Source organism: Macaca nemestrina, chromosome 7, assembly GCF_043159975.1.
Source record: "Macaca nemestrina isolate mMacNem1 chromosome 7, mMacNem.hap1, whole genome shotgun sequence".
Lineage (NCBI taxonomy): Eukaryota > Metazoa > Chordata > Mammalia > Primates > Cercopithecidae > Macaca > Macaca nemestrina.
The window spans coordinates 158738713-158758330 of NC_092131.1; the positions used below are offsets into that span (position 1 = coordinate 158738713).

The window sequence follows — 19618 nt, forward strand, 5'->3', positions numbered from 1 at the left end:
AGGCTACCCTGAGTCCTGTTTCCTCCTGTGTGTTCCTGTCTCTTTTGGATCTACGATCATTCAGGGTGGGAGCTGTGTATGGGAAGGAAAGGCTTTCTGTGAAGGCTCAGTGGTCCTGCTATGAAAACTTTAGGCCCCTTAGGAGCAAATAAGAGGCAACCAGTTTCCAACCAGATTGAGGCCAGCTGCTTTCTGACTTTGTGTGTGTGTGTGTGTGTGTGTGTGTGAGACAGAGTCTCGCTCTGTCGCCCAGGCTGGGGTGCAGTGGCGCGATCTCGGCTCACTACAACCACTGCCTCCCGGGTTCACGCCATTCTCCTGCCTCAGCTTCCCGAGTAGCTGGGATTACAGGCGCCGCCACCTCGCCTGGCTAATTTTTTATATTTTTAGTAGAGACGGGGTTTCACTGTGTTAGCCAAGATGGTCTCGATCTCCTGACCTCGTGATCCGCCTGCCTCTGCCTCCCAAAGTGCTGGGATTACAGGCGTGAGCCACCGCGCCCGGCTGCTTTCTGACTTTTAACTATGATCCATGATTTATATCATGACCCAGCTACACATAAAATTGTCCTTGTTCTTCCTATGTGTGACGCATTGTATGTTTTCTATTCCATTCCATTTTTCTTATTACTGGCTCCTCTCTCTAAATTGATTTCACAAACTACTAAATGAGTTGGACCTGAAGTTTAAAAACTGCTGTTGAATGACCAAAAGGGATCTGTCTTAGATCTTTCTCTGAATTTTCTGGTTCCAATAACATATCTATTTAAGTGCCCCAAAACATCAAAAGGCTTAACAACTTTGTACCAATTCATCCAGTAATTCACCTTTGTTGAATCTACCTTACAAAGATTGTTGTTAAGAGACGGATCAAGGGATCATTGTGCATATTCTGTTTGTAGCCAGACATTTGGCACATTTATGGAAAAGATGAAAACTGGATTTGATTTTAGATTGTGAAGGAAATTTAAAAACATTTATTCAAAGATTAGATTTGGTTAAAGCAGTTGAATAACTATGCCCAAAAATTATTATTATTATTTTTTTGAGACAGAGTCTCGCTCTGTCACCCAGGCTGGAGTGCAATGGCGCGATCTTGGCTCACTGCAACCTCTACCTCCTGGGCTCAAGCAATTCTCCCGTCTCAGCCTCCCAAGAAGCTGGGATTACAGGTGCTCACCACCAGGCCTGGCTAATTTTTGTATTTTAGTAGACGCGGGGTTTCACCATGTTGGCCAGGCTGGTCTCGAACTCCTGACCTCAAGTGATTCACCCACCTCGGCCTCCCAAAGTGCTGGGATTACAGTGAGCCACAGTGCCTGGCCCCAAAGAGTATTTCTTAATGGCTCAGTGTTAACATGGAGGAAAGAGCTGATGATACACCACTGGCCTCGAACTTAGGCTCTAATACCTAGAAACATCTTATTACTGATTACTTAGATGAAGACTGGAAGATAGTTTAGCCAGTCTAGAGATGGAAAAGTAAAATATTTGGGTCAAAAAATCAGAATCTATCCACCTGGGCAACATAGGGAGATGCCGTCTCTACAAAATATAAAAAAAATATATTGTGACACATGGTAGCGCACAAGTGTGGTCCAACCTACTTGGGAAGCTGAGATGGGAGGATCACTTGAGCCCAGAATGAAGGCTGAGGCTGCAGTGAGCCAGAAGCATGCCATTGCACTCCAGCCTGGGATGCAGAGTGAGACCCTGTCTCAAAAAAAAAAAAAAAAGGGGGATCCAGATGGGTAGGAAAGATGCAAAAACATTAAGAACCTCTGCGGAAGTTCAAAATGCACGAAAACTGGCTGGGAACAAACATGAGTTTTTCCTTTAGGATGCTGCTTAGCAGCCTCTTTTCCCAGTAAAAAATGTCTTCAGACATTGCCAAATGTCCTCCAGGGCACAGAATTTCCCCTGTTGAGAACCACTGAGGTAAACTGATGTGCTACTAGAGGAAAGACCTAATGAACTTTTGTCGACAGTAAATGCAATCTAAACATTGCCAGCAAAGGTCGCAAAAGAAATGCAATCCAAGAACGCATGATTCCTACCTGTAAGAGTAACTAATAATGACTGCTCACGCTGTACCTGGCACAATGCCAAGGCCCTTCCATAGGCATCCTCACTTGACGCCCACATGACCTATAAGGTAGGAATATAATTGTCTCCATTTTTCAGATGAGGACACTGATGTCTAGGGACATTAAGTGACTTGCTTGAGGTCTCACAGCCCAGGTGATAGACCTGAAGCTGTGTCAGTCCAGAGCCTGCCCACTGCCCACTATGCAATGAGAGTTTCACAACCATATACCAGGTGCGCACACACAGGAAGCAGGCAGTGCCCTCCTCATAGACCTAAAATGGCTGAGAAGTCAGACGTAAGTTACAAATGACCCAGAGAGTCTCCAGAATCCCAAAGCAGGGACTTGCCCTACAACTGAAGTCCCAGCCTCCAGTCAGCTCACTGACTTAGTTCATACAAAATCCTAGTATGTTTATTCTTGTATCAGTAGGATAATAGAGGGACTTTTAGAAAGATTGTCAACAAATAGTTAAGAGCATGCAGCAGCACTTCAGGGGTTAAGTTTCGGTTATCTGGAATGGTTTCCGTTTGGGGACCCCAATCCTTGATCATTGTGGCTCCAGGTCCAGACGTGGAACTCACCAGGATCAACACTTCCCCCCGCCCCGCCCCACCCAACCCCCACCCCCGCACTCCCCGCACCTCCCAGAAATGACTGAGAAGCCACAAGGGACGCCTGAGCCCAGGCGGTTGCAGGTGGGCGTGACCTGTCCCCTCCTCTCCCCTAGTGGCAACCTTGCAGCTTGAGTCTGTCGACCTGCAGAGCTCCAGGAACAACCGGGAGCACCACACGCAGGAGATGGGCGTCAAGCGGCTCACTGTGCGCCGCGGCCAGCTCTTCTACCTCCGGCTGAGCTTCAGCCGACCCTTCCAGTCCCAGAGCGACCACATCACCTTTGTGGCTGAGACTGGTGAGTTTGCCCTGCCCCAGGGCCCCGCAGGTTCCCTCAAAATGAGGGCATTAACAGAGTCTGCCTGCAGGGCCCCTGCCTTTCCCACCTGAGCCGCCCGCCACTCTCTTGTCCTGGGAGCCCCAGGCCCCTCACGCTCAGGATCCTGTTAGTGCCGTTGAGAAGAGATTTAGTCAACTCCGCAAACTGAGGTTGTGGGGCACAACCAACCTGTAGATACACAACAAGCATTGTGCTAAAACTTTACACACATCAGCTCATGTAATCCCCAGGACAAGACTTTCAGGTGGTACTATTATTTTTAAAACGGAGGCCTGGCCGGGCGCGGTGGCTCAAGCCTGTAATCCCAGCACTTTGGGAGGCCGAGACGGGCGGATCACGAGGTCAGGAGATGGAGACCATCCTGGCTAACACGGTGAAACCCCGTCTCTACTAAAAATACAAAAAACTAGCCGGGCGAGGTGGTGGGCGCCTGTAGTCCCAGCTACTCGGGAGGCTGAGGCAGGAGAATGGCGTAAACCCGGGGGGCGGAGCTTGCAGCGAGCTGAGATAGCGCCACTGCACTGCAGCCTGGGCGACAGAGCGAGACTCCGTCTCAAAAAACAAAACAAAACAAAACAAAACAAAAAACGGAGGCCTGAGGATCTTAAATGGTTTGCCTGAGGACACTCAGGGGCAGTAAAAGCCAAAAGCATTAGCAAGTGGTAGGAGAAGGTGAGGGTCCTTCCAACCCCCCCGGAATCACATACCACACAGGTTTTTGGAGCCTCACTTTGGGATCATTCTCTCCCACACAGGACCCAAGCCCTCAGAGCTGCTGGGGACCCGAGCCACATTCTTCCTCACCCGGGTCCGGCCCGGGAATGTCTGGAGCGCTTCCGATTTCACCATTGACTCCAACTCTCTCCACGTTTCCCTTTTCACACCAGCCAATGCAGTTATTGGCCATTACATTCTGAAGATAGAGATCTCTCAGGGCCAAGGTCACAGTGTGACTTACCCGCTGGGAACTTTCATCCTACTTTTTAACCCTTGGAGTCCAGGTAGGATGTGCTCACAGCTTGTAATGCTAACCTGATCCATTGGGAAGGCCCCGCGAGGTTCTTTGGAAAAAGCCCAGAAAATAAATCGCCACATAGCTATGCAATGTAGTACCATGTGCTCTCACAAAAATCATCCTTACAAAGAATTTCTAATGGCATGAGGAAAGTATTCATGGTGTGATGTTAAGTGAAAACACTGGAACATTTCCTAATACGGTCCTAATTGTATTAAGTATGCAGGCACAGAAAGAGAGAGTGGCTAGAGCACACCAAAACATAATGGCGGGTGTCTCTGAGTAGTGGGAATGAGCAGTTTCCATTGTCTTCTTTCCATCCGTCTGGATTTTCTGAATCTCTACAAGAAACCAACCCTACAATCCGTCACTTTTACAATCAAGAAAAGATCGTTGTTTTTTAAAGTACACATTGTATTTCTGGCTTCTAGAAAAGCATATAGTAGACCTTTAAGGGGGTCCAGTCTTAATTTCTGTTGCTATCAACCCATCAACTGCTCCTCCTGTTTTCCAGAAACACGTTGTCATTACTGTTTTTAAATTTTATTATTCTGTTTTTCGGTTTGGGGTTTGGGGTTTTGCCCCCTCCACTACTCTTAACTGCCCAGAGGACGACGTCTACCTGCCAAGTGAAATACTGCTGCAGGAGTATGTCATGCAGGATTATGGCTTTGTTTACAAGGGTCATGAAAGATTCATCACCTCCTGGCCCTGGAACTATGGGCAGGTAACACTGTCACCCAATGTGGGCCTGGGGTGGGCTCCTTAAGGCTGGTCCTTACACAGCCCTATTATGTAAGGCTGTTACATTACACCGCCCTCATGGAGGGCCACTAATACAGGTGAGGGTGTGAGGGGCTGGGCCAACTTCACATCCAGTGAGAGGGGCAAGGAAGGGGTGGATGTCTTTCCTTTTTAGCTTTTAACATTTTATTATGAAAACCTTGAAACATAATCAAAGTAGACAGGCTACTACAATGAATCTGCCTGCACCCACCTCTCGGCTTCAGTAGTGATCGATGTATCATGAGTCTGTTTGATCAACACTGGGGGTTTGTAAACTACAGCCCACAGACCAAATGTGGCCTACTGCCTGTTTAACCCACGAGCTGAGAATAGTTTTCATATTTTTTAATTGTTGAAAAGGAATTTTAAAAGAATAATCTTTTGTGATGTGAACATTATGTGAAGTTCAAATTTCAGTGTTCACAAATAGCATTTTATTGCAACATAGCCATGTTTATTCATTTAGATGTAGTCTGTGGCTGCTCGCATGCTGCATTGGCAGATCTGAGTTATTAAAACAGAGACCTTATGGCCTGCAAAGGCTAAAATATTTACTATTTGTTTTTTTACAGAAAAAGCTTGTCCTTCTTTGGTCTGTACTCCTCTGCCTCCACCCTCGCTCCCCACTCTACCACTAGATTTTTTTTTTTTTGAGGTGGAGTCTCGCTCTGTTGCCCAGGCTGGAGTGCAGTGGCATGATCTTGGCTCACTACAACCTCCACTATCTGGGTTCAAGCGATTCTTCCGCCTCAGCCTCCTGAGTAGCTAGGACTACAGGTGTGAGCCATAATGCCCAGCTAATTTTTGCATTTTTAGTAGGGACAGGGTTCACCATGTTGGCCAGGCTGGTCTCGACCTTCTGACCTCGGGTGATCCACCCGCCTCAGCCTCCCGAAGTACTGGGATTACAGCCACAGCTCCCGGCCAATTTTTTCTTTTTTTTAAAGCAAATTACAGATACCATATCACTTAATCCAGTAACACTTCAGCATATTTAATCCAATAATACTTCAGAATATAGTCGTGTAAAAGCTTTCTGCAAAACTTAATCAGAATACATGATTGTAACTGAAAAAAAAAAAAAAAGAACAGTAATTCTTTAATAACATCCAATATCCAGTCAGTGTACAGAGGTGGACCTTGGCTCTGGGCAACGTCTCCACTCTCAACCCCTGCAGGCGTGGTTTCTCTCTCCCTCCCACTGCCACCTCAGTCCTGCCCACAAACTCCAAAAGGGAAGAGGTGGGGGAAGCCTTGCTGGGGGAGAGCACGTTTTTCCCATTCTCCAACCGTGGCGACCTGTGACCCTCTTTGAAACTGAGACAAATACCTGTGCATTTGGCAGCCAAAGGGTTGTGGCAAACATTGTGCGCGTCTACCATGAGCCCACTCTGGCTCCTCCAGGGCCGCAGTGTCTGCTCTGAGCTCCTCTACCTGATTTCAAGACTGCCATGCCTGGCCCTACATTGATCTCTAGACTTTTTCTGCTCTGATCCCTTCCCTGCTCCTTCAAGTCCTCCAGACAGGAGTCTGTGTAAATCCTTGGTACCCACCATGCTCAAAGACCTCAGGTAAATGTGCCCACTCTCCTCTTCCTGTCCACCCAATCTGTCAAAGCCCATTGGCACCAAAGCCTTCTCTCATCTATTCAGCCAACGGGGATCTCTCACTCTCTGAATTCTGTTTCCGTTTTTCATCAGAGCCACACAGTTTAGTTTTTCAGAATTTCAAACCTCATACATTCCCAATTTGATTTATAAGTTATTCAAAGGCAGGACCTTGTTTTATATTTAGCGCCCTCCCCCATCCCCACATCCCCATACACCTGCCATCCCCAAAAGTCTGTTAGTGACTTAAAGTTTCAGAAGTCTAGACATTTGCTCCTCTTTTTTCTCCCTTAAAATCACTGGGAAGTTTGAAGAGGACATCATAGACATCTGCTTTGAGATCCTGAACAAGAGCCTGCATTACTTAAAGAACCCGGCCAAAGACTGTTCCCAGCGGAACGACGTGGTGTACGTGTGCAGGGTGATGAGTGCCATGGTAAGGATGGATTCTTCCCGCCATCTGAGGACAGTCTGAGCTTCCCCAGGAGCTGTGGAAATTTACCCATCTGTCCTCTGCAGATCAACAGCAACGATGACAACGGCGTGCTGCAGGGGAACTGGAGCGAGGACTACTCCGAAGGGGTCAGTCCTCTGGAGTGGAACGGCAGTGTGGCCATCCTACGGCAGTGGTCAGCCAGGGGCGGGCAGCCTGTGAAGTACGGACAGTGCTGGGTCTTCGCATCTGTTATGTGCACCGGTGAGCGAAAGATCAGTCACTTAGGGGTGTGATTAACTTCATTTTCAGAGAAGTTAACTGTGACTCATAAAGGTTCCGTAGCTTGCCCATGGCCCCACAGCTGGGGGTGGTGGGCACCCAGGCCCTGAGCCAGCACACCATACAGTCTCAAGGGATCCTGTGCATTTATGTGAGAGGGGGGTTGACCTGTGGCAATCACGTCACAGTATCCTTGATGGGTCAGACTATTATAACTGTCGTCTGGATAGACAGCTTGTGGTCCTGAAACAGAAACCCAATGGCTTCTTTCTGCCACCAGCTCAGGCATCTCAGCTCGAGATGAGCCTGGCACGGAGGGGCAAGTGGAAGTAGACGGTGTGAGATAGCTGACCTCACCCATAGGCAGAGCTAGCAGCTCCCAAATGCTTCACTGAGAGATCCTTGAGCAGTTATCATTATAGACTTACCGCTTTGCTGACTACCCTTAAAGAACATCAATGTTTTATGCAGTATCAGTTATTTACAATTCAGTGCAAAGTCGTTGAGCAGATCATCTGTGAAGATGAGAGAAAGATGGAGAGTACTTGTCTCACCCTTGCAAGGCCAGAATACCTTACACAGGCCTGTCCTGCTACATGATGGAGCTTGATAAACGTTTGCTGAACTAACAGGGTGACTCTGAGTTGGAGAAAGGAGAAGCAGAGAATGGGGAGGACAGAGACAGGAGCCAAAGACAAGGGCACAAGCTTTTTGGAGAGGGGTAGCAGAGGCTGGCAGTTATATGCAGGTGCTGCAGACACAGAGGAGGTTTAAATCTGAGTGTTTGAATCCAGTGACCTCACTTTGCTGAGGTGTGAAATCCGGTGACCTCACTTTGCTCAGGTGTGAAATGAGGCTAGGGCTACTCTGGCACTCAGTATTCTCGGTTGTTCCGTGGGCTGGGACGTCCCCAGGCTGTGGCTAGGTAGGTGTTGTGGAGGAGGCCTGGGATGAGCAGGAGAAGGACAAGGTCCACCACCGTGCTCCATTTCCAAGCCTCTCCCCACTCCCAGGCCCTTGAGTTATGGGGCCACTGCACACTGGGGGAGCTGCCCCTGCCAAGCTTCCTCTGGCCGCTTCCAGCCCGGGTGTAGCTCCCACACCTGCTAAGGATCTGTGACAAGCCAGGAGCTGTGCTGTGAGTGGGCAGGTGACGGTAGACAGGCGGCCCTCTTGGGGGCTCTTCAGTGAACCAAAACAAAAGGATTGGTCGCTCTCATTAGTCCTTTTACTTTTCGAAGCTGTGTAATCCTCCTGGCAGCCTCAGTAGGCACTGCCTGCCCCTCCTGGGAGGGAGAGGAGTGGGATAAACCTCTCTGAACGCCTCGCCGTGCTGGCAGATATCAGGACCCACGTCCCTTCAAGGTCACACCTGGCTCTTGCTGGCTCTTGGCTTGACTTCATCTGGCTCTGGGCAGGCAGGGGTGTGTGTGTGTGTGTGTGTGTGTGTGTGTGTGTGTGTGTGTGTGTGTGTGTGTGTGTGTGTGTGTTTTGGGGGTAATGTCTACACTGTGTGACTAGATTTGCAAAATCATAACTCAGCTTTTAAAAGCCTTTGTAGCAGTATCACGAGAAGCCACAAGAGGGAGCTGCTACCTTATTAAAGACGGTTTCTGATTCTCTGGTTTCCGTTTGTCTCTGCTGACGGTTTCCATGGTCCCTAGAAGTCTATCTTGTCCCTCTATCCATTCTCTAATTTCTTTCATACCTCCCCCTACCTCTTGTCTTTAAGTAGAATTCCAGATCCCAAATTTCAGAACTAGGGTGGGAGGAGGGCGATAAAATAATCTGGACAACAATCCCTTGAGACGTGTTTACCTATGTAACAAACCTTCATGTGTACCCTCAAACCTAAAATAAAAGTTAAAAAAAATTGTCAGAACTAAATTTTCAGCCTCCTGAGTAGCCGGGACTACAGGCACGTGCCACCACACCCAGCTAATTTTTTTTGTATTTTTAGTAGAGATGGGTTTTCACCATGTTGGCCAGGCTGGCCAGGCTGGTCTCAAACCCCTGACCTCGTGATCCGCCTCTGCCTCCCAAAGTGCTGAGATGACAGGTGTGAGCCACCGCACCTGGCCCTCTGTTTTTAACTTGGAAAGTTGCTGAGTGGAAAGACTCCTGAATGATAAATTGGATTATTGTTAACTGTTGTTTTAAGTGATCCTCAAATGATTCCTTTCTCCTTGTGGAATGTTGACCACCGATGGGGCAGCAGGGCTCAGGGACTGGGTGTGGGGCTCTGGGAATAAAGGAGTTACTGGTGTGGTTCCCTAAGTGTCTTGGCTTTCTCTCCTCCAGCTTGAAAGTTACAAATTATGCATGGAAAACCAATAATTTTGCCTGAAATGAACTGAGCGATTCTCTATACTTTATTTTTCTCTTTAGTAATGAGATGCTTAGGTGTTCCAACCCGTGTTGTTTCCAATTTCCGTTCCGCGCACAACGTGGATAGGAACTTGACCATCGATACGTACTATGACCGAAATGCAGAGATGCTGTCAACTCAGAAACGAGACAAAATATGGTGAGAGGCACTGTCTTGAACCGCTCTCTGCTCTGTCCCAGGGAGGGCAGGAAAACTTTGACCTGGTTCTCCCTGGCTCTTGAGGCAATGTTGTAAGATTGCCCTGAACATTGCTGCTAATGCTCAGAGAAGAAGAGAAGAATTCCCCAACCCAGGAGGCTGTTCTGGCTAATTAGGTCATCACATTTAACTCATTTCGGAGATAGAAAACAATGGGATAACATTCTGAGGCCTCAACCACATGACTAGCTGGGCATCTTCTGAACACTGACCTCAAAAGTCTTTATTCATCTTCTTCTTCCTTCTCTGAGTCTCTGTTTGTACCATTCTGTTTTCCCAGAAGTCAGACAGAACTTGGACTGACTGCTTCTGTAGACCTCTTCTTGTCTCTCTTGACTTCTTCCTCTCCCCACCCCACTCCCTGTCTGCGTACGTGTGTGCGTGTGTGTGTGTGTGTGTGTGTGTGTATCTCTGTGCATCCCTTTACTTGTGTCTCTCTGGTTTCTTTTCCTGGTTCCTTTGTTCTTCTCAGCTCTACCCTCAAAACTGGTTTCCTGTTTTTCCTTTTCTAGCCAGTTTCCAGATAAGACTCTATTTTTTTTTGAGATGGAGTCTCACTCTGTTGCCCAGGCTGGAGTGCAATGGTGCGACCTCAGCTCACTGTAACCTCCACCTCCTGGATTCAAGTGATTCTCCTGCCTCAGGAGGCAGGAGTAGATGGGACTACAGACATGTACCACGATGCCCGGCTAATTTTTGTATTTTTAGTAGAGATGGGGTTTCGCCATGTTGGCCTCGAACTCTTGACCTCAGGTGATCCACTCGCCTTGGCCTCCCAAAGTGCTGGGGTTACAGGCCTGAGCCACCGCAGCTGGCCTCCAGGTAGGACTCTGAGTTGTGTGAGAACTACCTGCTGTCCTAGGAGCCCCCTCCCTCTCTGAGCTTCGATTTTCTTGTCTGTAAAATGAAGATAACGTCTACTTCACAGGGTTGCTAGGGTGAGATGAGATCAATGCTGGTAAGGAGGGCTTTTCAGCCTGGAATCCACAGATAGACTCCTAGAGGTCTGAATCGGCTCTGATTCAGGAAGCAGTGGTGTATCTGAGGATATGTAACTTAGGTACAGTTCTGTCTTTGAATGCGTATCTTGAGTCTAATAATGAGAAAACATCAGGCAAGCCCAAAATGGGCGCTACTCTGGTTTTAAAAAATAGATAAATAACATAAAGACTGTTTTCATTAAAAGCCCAGACTTCACCACTAGGCGATATCTCCATGAAACAAAACTACATTTGTACACCTTAAATTTACGAGAGAGAGAGAGAGAGAGAGAGAGAGAGACTCTTTTCAAATCCCAATGTAACAAAAGAAAGAAAGGTGGAGGAACTGTTCCAAGGTCGAAGCAGACAACACGCTGCGTAGCTGAATGCAGTGTGTGACCACAGATGGCACTGCGTACCGCGTGGGAGAAGAAGGCGCTAAACAACATCGTTAGAGCAACTGACAACATTAAAATATAGACAGTAAATTAGATAAAGGCATCATATCAATACCCAATGTGCTAGGGTTGATAAACTATACGATCCCTATTCTTAGGAAATACACACTGAAGTGTATATGTGTAGATATCTATTCATGTCCACACTGAAAGAAAGCAAATGGGGCAAAATGTTAACAACAGATGACTTGGGTAGATGGGCGTTCTTTGTACTATTCTTTTTGTTTTTGTTTTTTTGAGACAGAGTCTCGCGCTGTCACCCAGGCTGGAGTGCAGTGGCCGGATCTCAGCTCACTGCAAGCTCCGCCTCCTGGGTTCACGCCATTCTTCTGTCTCAGCCTCCTGAGTAGCTGGTACTACAGGTGCCCACCACCACGCCCGGCTAATTTTTTGTATTTTTAGTAGAGATGGGGTTTCACCATGTTAGCCAGGATGGTCTCAATCTCCTGACCTCGTGATCCACCCTCCTCGGCCTCCCAAAGTGCTGGGATTACAGGCGTGAGCCACCGCGCCCGGCCTGTACTATTCTTGTGACTTTTAGTATGAAATTACTTCCTAACAAAAAGTAAGAAAAAGGAACAATGATATAAATCACTCCGTATAGTGCCTGGTATCTGGCAAAACCTCAGCTAACGTGAGTCCTTTTCTCCTTACTCCCTCCTGCAGGAACTTCCATGTCTGGAATGAGTGCTGGATGATCCGGAAAGATCTCCCACCAGGATACAACGGGTGGCAGGTTCTGGACCCCACTCCCCAGCAGACCAGCAGTGGTGAGTGAGGACCACTGCAACAGGCTCTGGCTCTGTGGGGAGGCAGATTAGGGTGACTGGCTGTGGGAGCAGGAGACCAGGGAGGAGCAGCGTTTTCCACGGCACCCTCTTCCCGAGGTCCCAGCTGACACAGCTTCAGATCAGGAATCTAACTCTACCATTGACAGCGGGGTCACCTGGATGGGTCACTGGGCCTCATCTGTGTCCTTACCTGTAACGTGGAAAAGCTGATGATGAGCATTGCCACTTCACAGGGTGGCTGTGAGGGTCAGATGAATTAATGGGAACAAAAGTGCTTGGTAAACTGGAAGATATCCCATGGGTGAGAGTCAGCGGTACCACTGCCTGTCCCATCTCCACCTCCCACAGCCACAGCCAGCTGCCCCTGGCCCCCACGTCAGCAGCCTGTTGCCTCCACAGGGCTGTTCTGCTGTGGCCCTGCCTCTGTGAAGGCCATCAGGGAAGGGGATGTCCACCTGGCCTATGACACCCCTTTCGTGTATGCCGAGGTGAACGCCGATGAAGTCATTTGGCTCCTCAGGGATGGCCAGGCCCAGGAAATCCTGGCCCACAACACCAGTTCCATCGGGAAGGAGATCAGCACCAAGATGGTGGGGTCAGACCAGCACCAGAGCATCACCAGCTCCTACAAGTACCCAGAAGGTGCCGGGCTGGGTAAATGGGGAGAGGGCTGGTTTAAGCTTCTTTGTGATGCTCTCTAGCTGGGGTGGCTCCACGTTGAAACCGTCAGCATCTAATCACCTTTATCCTCATGGCAAACTCCTATGGGTCCTTCCTGGATCCCAGGCATGTGACCCTAAGTAGGGTTACCAGCAAATAAAAATATAGGATGCCCAGTTAAATATGAATTCCAGATAGATCCAAGTAAACAAATATTTTATTTGTGTAAGTATGGGACATACAGCATTTGGGACATACTTATTCTAAAAAGTATTCACTGTTTATCTGAAATTCAAACTGGGTATGATTTTTAATGTATAAGTATGTTCCAAATAATGCATGGAACGTACTGTACTAAAAATCATTTGTTGTTTATCTGGAATTCAAATGTAGTTGGATGTCCTGAGTGGTGCCACTGTCTCCCTACGTCCATGGCAGGAGGGGTTGTAACAAGGAGATCGGTGGAGTTGGGGGGATGGGCCCCTGGGCCTGTGGATGGAGTGGACACCCTCACGGAGGGCGCGTGTGTGGAGTCAGGCTGCCTGAGTACTGAACAGGGCTCTCCCGTGCCCTGTGTAAGACTGGACACAGTTTACCACCCCTGTGCCTCCATTTCCTCATCTGTAAAACGGGATAACAGTCCCCTGGACGGCTGTTGAGAGGGTTAAATGAGTGTCCACAGAAAGCACTGGGAACCGTGCCTCTGGGACGTAGTAACTGCGCCAGAGAAGTCCACAGATGGGAGTAAGTGTGGGTTAAGCTGTTGGAGGCCACACAAATGTTTCTTATGATTACGCATAATTGAAGCCTGTCAGTAACAATCTGAACCTGTGATCAATTAAGCAGCTGACCAATCGTTACCTCCTCCTCCTTGCTCTTGCTATCCAAATAAATATGAAGGGCGGTAGACGCTCAGCGGCTGCCTTTGCTCACTAGAAGCAGGGAACGCTTTTCTTCTTTTCTTCTCTCCTTTTCTTCTTCCCCAGGCTAGCCTTTCTTTAACACAGTTTCTTTTGTTTTTTACCATTTCTACGTTCATCCCTTCCTTCAGTCTTGTAATGATGGTCTCAAGTAGTAACAGCTGTAACTGTGGTAATGATGGTCTCAAGTAGTAACAGTTGTAACTGTGGTAATGACGGTCTCAAGTAGTAACAGTTGTAACTGTGGTAATGATGGTTTCAAGCGGTAGCAGCGGCAGTCAGACACATTAAGCCTCCATGTTGAGTAGCCCCCATGGGCAAGAGATGAAGCTCTTTTTTTTTTTTCTTTTTAAGATGGAGTTTCGCTTTTGTTGCCCAGGCTGGAGTGCAATGGCAAATCTCGGCTCACCACAACTTCTGCCTCCTGGGTTCAAGTGATTCTCCTGCCTCACCCTCCTGAATAGCTGGGATTACAGGCACCCATCACCATGCCCAGCTAATTTTTGTATTTTTAGTAGAGATGAGTTTCACCATGTTGGTCAGGCTGGTCTCAAACTCCTGACCTCAGGTGATCCACCCACCTCGGCGTCCCAAATTGCTGGGATTACAGGCATGAGCCACTGTGCCTGAGCTAACCTCTTTTTTTTTTTTTTTTTTTTTTTTTTTTTATAAGTTTTGAGCATACATTTTAGCTGGAGAGATGCTGGTTGGGGAGAGAAGCCTCTGGCTTCATGACGGTGATGATAGTGATGCTTGGTGGTCGTAGTGATGGCAGAGAACAGTGCTGAGTGCTTGCAGCTAGCAACTCACTTAGCCTGACGTTTTTGGGATCCCTTATAAGGAAAGTAGATATCATCCCCCGGTTACAGACGACAGAACAGAACACTGAGAGATTAAAGCACTGTGACAGAGCAAGGATTTGAACCCAGCAAGTGGCACCTGAGCCGCACCCTCCCTGTGCTGCTATTCCTGTACCTTGGTGCCCCGGGAAAGTCACCGGTCCTCTCCACCCCTCCCCATGCATGTCTCCCCCGCCTCTCCCTTCTGCAGGATCCCCTGAGGAGAGAGCTGTCTTCATGAAGGCTTCTCGGAAAATGCTGGGCCCCCAAAGAGCTTCTTCGCCCTTCCTGGATCTCCTGGAGTCCGGGGGTCTTAGGGATGAGCCAGCGCAGCTGCAGCTTCACCTGGCCAGGACACCGGAGTGGGGCCAGGACCTGCAGCTGCTGCTGTGTATCCGGAGGGTGCCAGACAGCACCCACCCTCAGGGGCCCATCGGACTGCTGGTGCGCTTCTGTGCACAGGCCCTGCTGCATGGGGGTGGCCCCCGGAAGCCCCTCTGGAGGCACACGGTGCGGGTGAACCTGGACTTTGGGAAGGGTGAGTGTGAGGCAGGCATAAGACGGCACCTCCGGGGAGGGGAGCTGTGGGGCCGTGAACACAGTGGGGCGGGCCCAGCCAGATCATAGAGACCCCTTCCTCTGACACACACACCTTCCGGGCAGTGAAGCTGCCAGCTGCTGCACCTCTGATGCCACCCCACCAGGCAAGACGCAGCAGTGAGCCCTGGGGGCAGTGTGTGCGTGGTGGGACACTGTCTGTCTGTCTCTCACACACACAGTTTTACCTCTCACGTGAAAAATTCTAATTTTTCCTCTCTCACATCTACATGTCCCCCCTCTTTCTGGTCCATGTCCTGGACTCAAGGTGTCTTTTGTACGTCCTTAGAGACACAGCGGCCACTCCTCCTGCCCTACAGCAATTACAGAAGCAAGCTAACGGACGAAAAGCTCATCCGTGTGTCTGGCATCGCCGAGGTTGAAGAGACAGGGAGGTCCATGCTGGTCCTAAAAGATATCTCTCTGGAGCCTCCCCACTTGTCTGTCGAGGTAGGTGGGGGCTCTGAGGCTCTCTGACTCACCCAATCCAGGGGCCGGGGTGCAGCAGCCAACAAGACACTGTTCCCACCTCATCCCACCCCGATGGCTCCAGCACAGTGTGGTGTGGTCTTGTGCTCTGACCAGTGAGGGGGGGGAAGGGCGTGAAGGCTTCTCAAAGGAGGTACTGTTTTTCAGAGGATGCATAGGAAACTGTATAGAGAAATGAGATGGCTGTGAAGGCATTTTAAGTAAGGAAATCATTTTGCAAAGGCAAAGAGACAGGAAAGGCAGTGACTAGGAGATGAAGTAGAGAAGACAGATTTAGAGACTCCACAAAGTCAAATTCAAATGATGACCACCGGCTAAGCATGGTGGCTCACGCCTGTAATCCCAGTGCTTTGGGAGACCAAGGCGGGAGGATCGCTTGAGCCCAGGAGTTCAAGACCAATCTGGGAAACATAGCCAGACCTTGTCGCTACTTAAAAGTTTTTCAGAAGTTAGCTGGTGTGGTGGTGCATGCCTCTAGTCCCAGATACTCGGGAGGCTGAGGTGGGAGTCCGGGGAAATCAAGCCTGCAGTGAGCTGAGATCATGCCACTGCACTCCAGCCTGGACAGCAGAGTTAGACCTTGTCTCAAACAAAACAAAACAAAAAACAAAAGGTGAGTATTGACAAGATTGAGGTGACAAAGAGGGAAACAAATGAAAAGTGAACTTCAGATGCCTGAGGCGCCAGTGAGGCCACTGCACAAAGAAGGAGTTTCGGGCGAAGGAAGGGTGAATGGAAGAAGCGGGTGCGTTCCCATCTCCTCTACCAGGGTGTTCCTTCCCTGAAGCCTCGTTTCCCCACCTGCCCCTCCCACTCGAAAAGACTTGCCCACTGCCTAGTCTAAACCTGGCTCTGTACCTGGAGGCTTCTCCAACGGCACGCCCCTCCCCACCCCAAATGAGAACTGGGCAGCTCCAGACCATATATCCGCTGGCCTACCCCACGGTTTTCATCCAGGCACACTGTCAGGCTGTCAGGCCGGCTGACGCCAGGCAGCCTCTGTGCTGGGGCAAACCGCGGGCAGAATTGCAAGTGCAGACAAAAGCCGGGGGCTGCGGCCAGGGCCCTGCCGTGTACCTGAGGCAAACATGGCAAATGCCAGGTAGGTTGCTAATTGGTCCCCATCGGTAAGGGACGCGCAGATGATTCCAGTTATTTTAACCTGTTCTACTTTGACACCCTCATGAGGGTACAAGGGACTTGGTATTTTTGTTTGGATCCCAGGTAAGTCAGGTGTGTTCTTCCTTTTCCCTGAGTCTCTGGCCCAGCCAGAACAAGCCCCTAGTATGATCTGGGTGGTCAGAGCTCATTTCAGTTCACCACGTGCTTACTGATGTCCATCATCTGGCTGGCACTGTTCTAGGAACAGGGGCTCCAGAAATGAGTAGGAAGGATGCCTGCCTCCCACTCACAGGCCACGGCTGTGCTGCCCCATGACACAGCACTGAGCACACCTGGAAGAACTCGAGTGCATGCCCTGCTGATGTTTGTGAAGACACAGCAGTATGGGGAAAGATCCTGGGCTGGGACACCCGCGTCAGGTCCTGGCTCTGCCATTAACACATCATGGGGCCTTGGCCTCATGGTTTCCTCGGTGATGAGCGTAAGGGCAGGATGACATCACTGATGGCACTTGGGTGGCACACATGACACCGCTTCCTTATCCCCCACCTGTGTTAGATAGGAATCAATTGGGATCCTTTGTCCTCAGGATCCTTTTTAACACAGCCTTCCTGGTAGCTTCACTGGAGCTGGCACTCCCATTGAAATCTTGTGGACATCTTGAACTAGATGGTGGGGAGGGAAACGGGTTTCAGCGTGGTGGCAATTGCTGATGGGTGGTGGCTCCTTGGAGTATTGTGACCTAAGACAGGCCTGTATATGTGTTAATCTCAAGTACTCTCGGCTCACATTCCTCCCTCCCCACTGTAGCACGTTAGCTCTAAGCTGCAGTTCGTGGTGGTGGCCAGGGACCTGGGGGTGGGGATAACTGAACCAGAGTGCAGAAGCGAGGCCAGTTGCCCGTGGGATCACTGACCTCTCTCCACACAGGTGTCTGAGAGGGCTGAGGTGGGCAAGGCACTGAGAGTCCACGTCACCCTCACCAACACCTTGATGGTGGCTCTGAGCAGCTGCACGATGGTGCTGGAGGGAAGCGGCCTCGTCAATGGGCAGATAACAAAGGAGTAAGTGATGCTTCTGCCTACCTCCCCCTTGCTGGTCTCAGAAAAGGGGTGCCCCATGGCATCACAGGACCCTCCTCAGTCTCCTGTGCGGTGCCTCTCTGCCCCCACTTTCTCACCCTCCTCAGGAAAGGCTGAGCTCAGTGGTGGTGGCGAGTGGGAGCTTCTCACCCACCCAGAGGGGAACCAGATCACCCCTCCTGCCAGCAGGGACTCCTTGAGGCTCTCACAGGCCCTTTCTGACTTTCAGCCTTGGGACTCTGGTGGCCGGACACACCCTCCAAATTCAACTGGACCTCTACCCGACCAAAGCTGGACCCCGCCAGCTCCAGGTTCTCATCAGCAGCAACGAGGTCAAGGAGATCAAAGGCTACAAGGACATCTTCGTCACTGCGGCTGGAGCTCCCTGAGCCCCGCCCTCCGGCTGCCCTCCCTGGCACCCCTGCTCCACCTGACTCCTTTCTACTCCTGACTATGTCATCTTGGCTCCACCTCTGTCCTCTCTCCAGCCTGCCTGGGAGTGAATGAAGCTCTGTTAGAAACATCGTGTGCTTGGGGAAGAGACAATAAAGACGTCTTTATTTATCACCAGCATTCTCAAGCCACTTATTGCTCCTGGCTGATCCTCTTGGCCTGGCTGCCAGCTCTGTGGCTGAACCCTCCCTTCCCCTCCTGTCCTTTCTCTCCTCCCTTAAGAGCCTCAACCACAAAATAAGCCCACCACCATCCCCTCTAAAACAGCCTCTCTGGATCTAAGGATCCCAGGTCTCTCCATTTACACTGTCTTAGTGAGCCTGCAGGCAGACGATGGAGGGAGGCCTGGGGAGGGCAGCTTGGATGTGCTGGAGAACAGCAACCCTGTGCCGACTGGCCAGAAGCTGCCCAGCAGGACTACTCTGCCCCCAGTCTAGAGTATCCTGGGAGGCACAGGCAGCCACCTTTCCGCACACGTTCGTTGACAGACAGGATGACTGGGAAGCACTGCATAGCTGGCTGCTGTCTAGCAACAGCCTCACCTGCTATTCCTGTCCCCGCCTTCGCCTCTCGCTCCCTCACCCTCATCTGGCGTTCTTCCCCATCATCCCAACTCTCAGCCTCTCTTCCTTTGTGTGTGTGGTGTGTGTGTGTGTGCTCTCTCTCTCTCTCTTTTTTTTTTTTTTTTTTTTTTAGACAGTTTCCCTCCTGTTGCCCAGGCTGGAGTGCAATGGCGCAATCTTGGCTCATTGCAATCTCCACCTCCCGGGTTCAAGCCATTCTCCTGCCTCAGCCTCCCGAGTAGCTGGGATTACAGACACGCCACCATGCTTGGCTAATTTTTTTGTATTTTTAGTAGAGACGGTTTTTCCCTATGTTGGCCAGGCTGGTCTTGACCTCCTGACCTCAGGTGATCCACCCACCTTGGCCTCCCAAAGTGCTGGGATTACAGGCGTGAGCCACCGCACCCAGCCTCCTTTGTCTTTTGTTTTTGTTATTTTAAGGACAGAGAGAGTCACTCTTTTGTATTTCTTTCTCCTGTGGTTACCAATATTATTCCTGCTCATTCTAGATGATTTGGAAAGTGAAAAAATAAAAATAAAAAACTAAAGAAAAATCACCAATAGCTCCCCCATCCCAGAGGAAATCTTTGCTAACATTTCTCAAGCGATTATTCTAGCTTTCAGCCTGGGACTCTGGTGGCTGGACACACCATCCAAATTCCCTTTTTCCCCTTTTATTATGTTGTTGAAAAGTCAGCATTACAAATGGATATGTCTCCGTCATAGATAATTTAGAACATTCAGAAACACAGGAAAGGAGAACGTCTTTCTGTAGGTCCGCAGGCACGTGCACGCCTCACCTGCTCCGCCACTCGACAGTTTTGACTCCTTTCCGTCTTCCCTTACCTTCCCCTCCTACTCTCCCTCTAGCTCCTCTTCTCCCTTTTCCTCCCTCTTCCTGCTCTCCCTCCCC

At 49.8% G+C, this 19618-nt stretch overlaps 1 protein-coding gene across 1 annotated transcript; it reads left to right on the top strand.

Moving 5' to 3' along the window:
- Positions 1 to 2365: 2365 nt before the first annotated feature.
- On the top strand, positions 2366 to 18262 carry LOC105493155 (transglutaminase 7). The gene is made up of 13 exons (XM_011760631.3): positions 2366 to 2383; positions 2801 to 2999; positions 3797 to 4042; positions 4665 to 4783; positions 6757 to 6885; positions 6969 to 7146; positions 9553 to 9691; positions 11856 to 11959; positions 12380 to 12622; positions 14611 to 14937; positions 15286 to 15446; positions 17538 to 17671; positions 17919 to 18262. Exons 1-13 carry the CDS (start codon positions 2366 to 2368, stop codon positions 18076 to 18078), a joined length of 2157 nt encoding a protein of 718 aa, XP_011758933.3. The 3' UTR covers positions 18079 to 18262.
- Positions 18263 to 19618: the final 1356 nt, after the last annotated feature.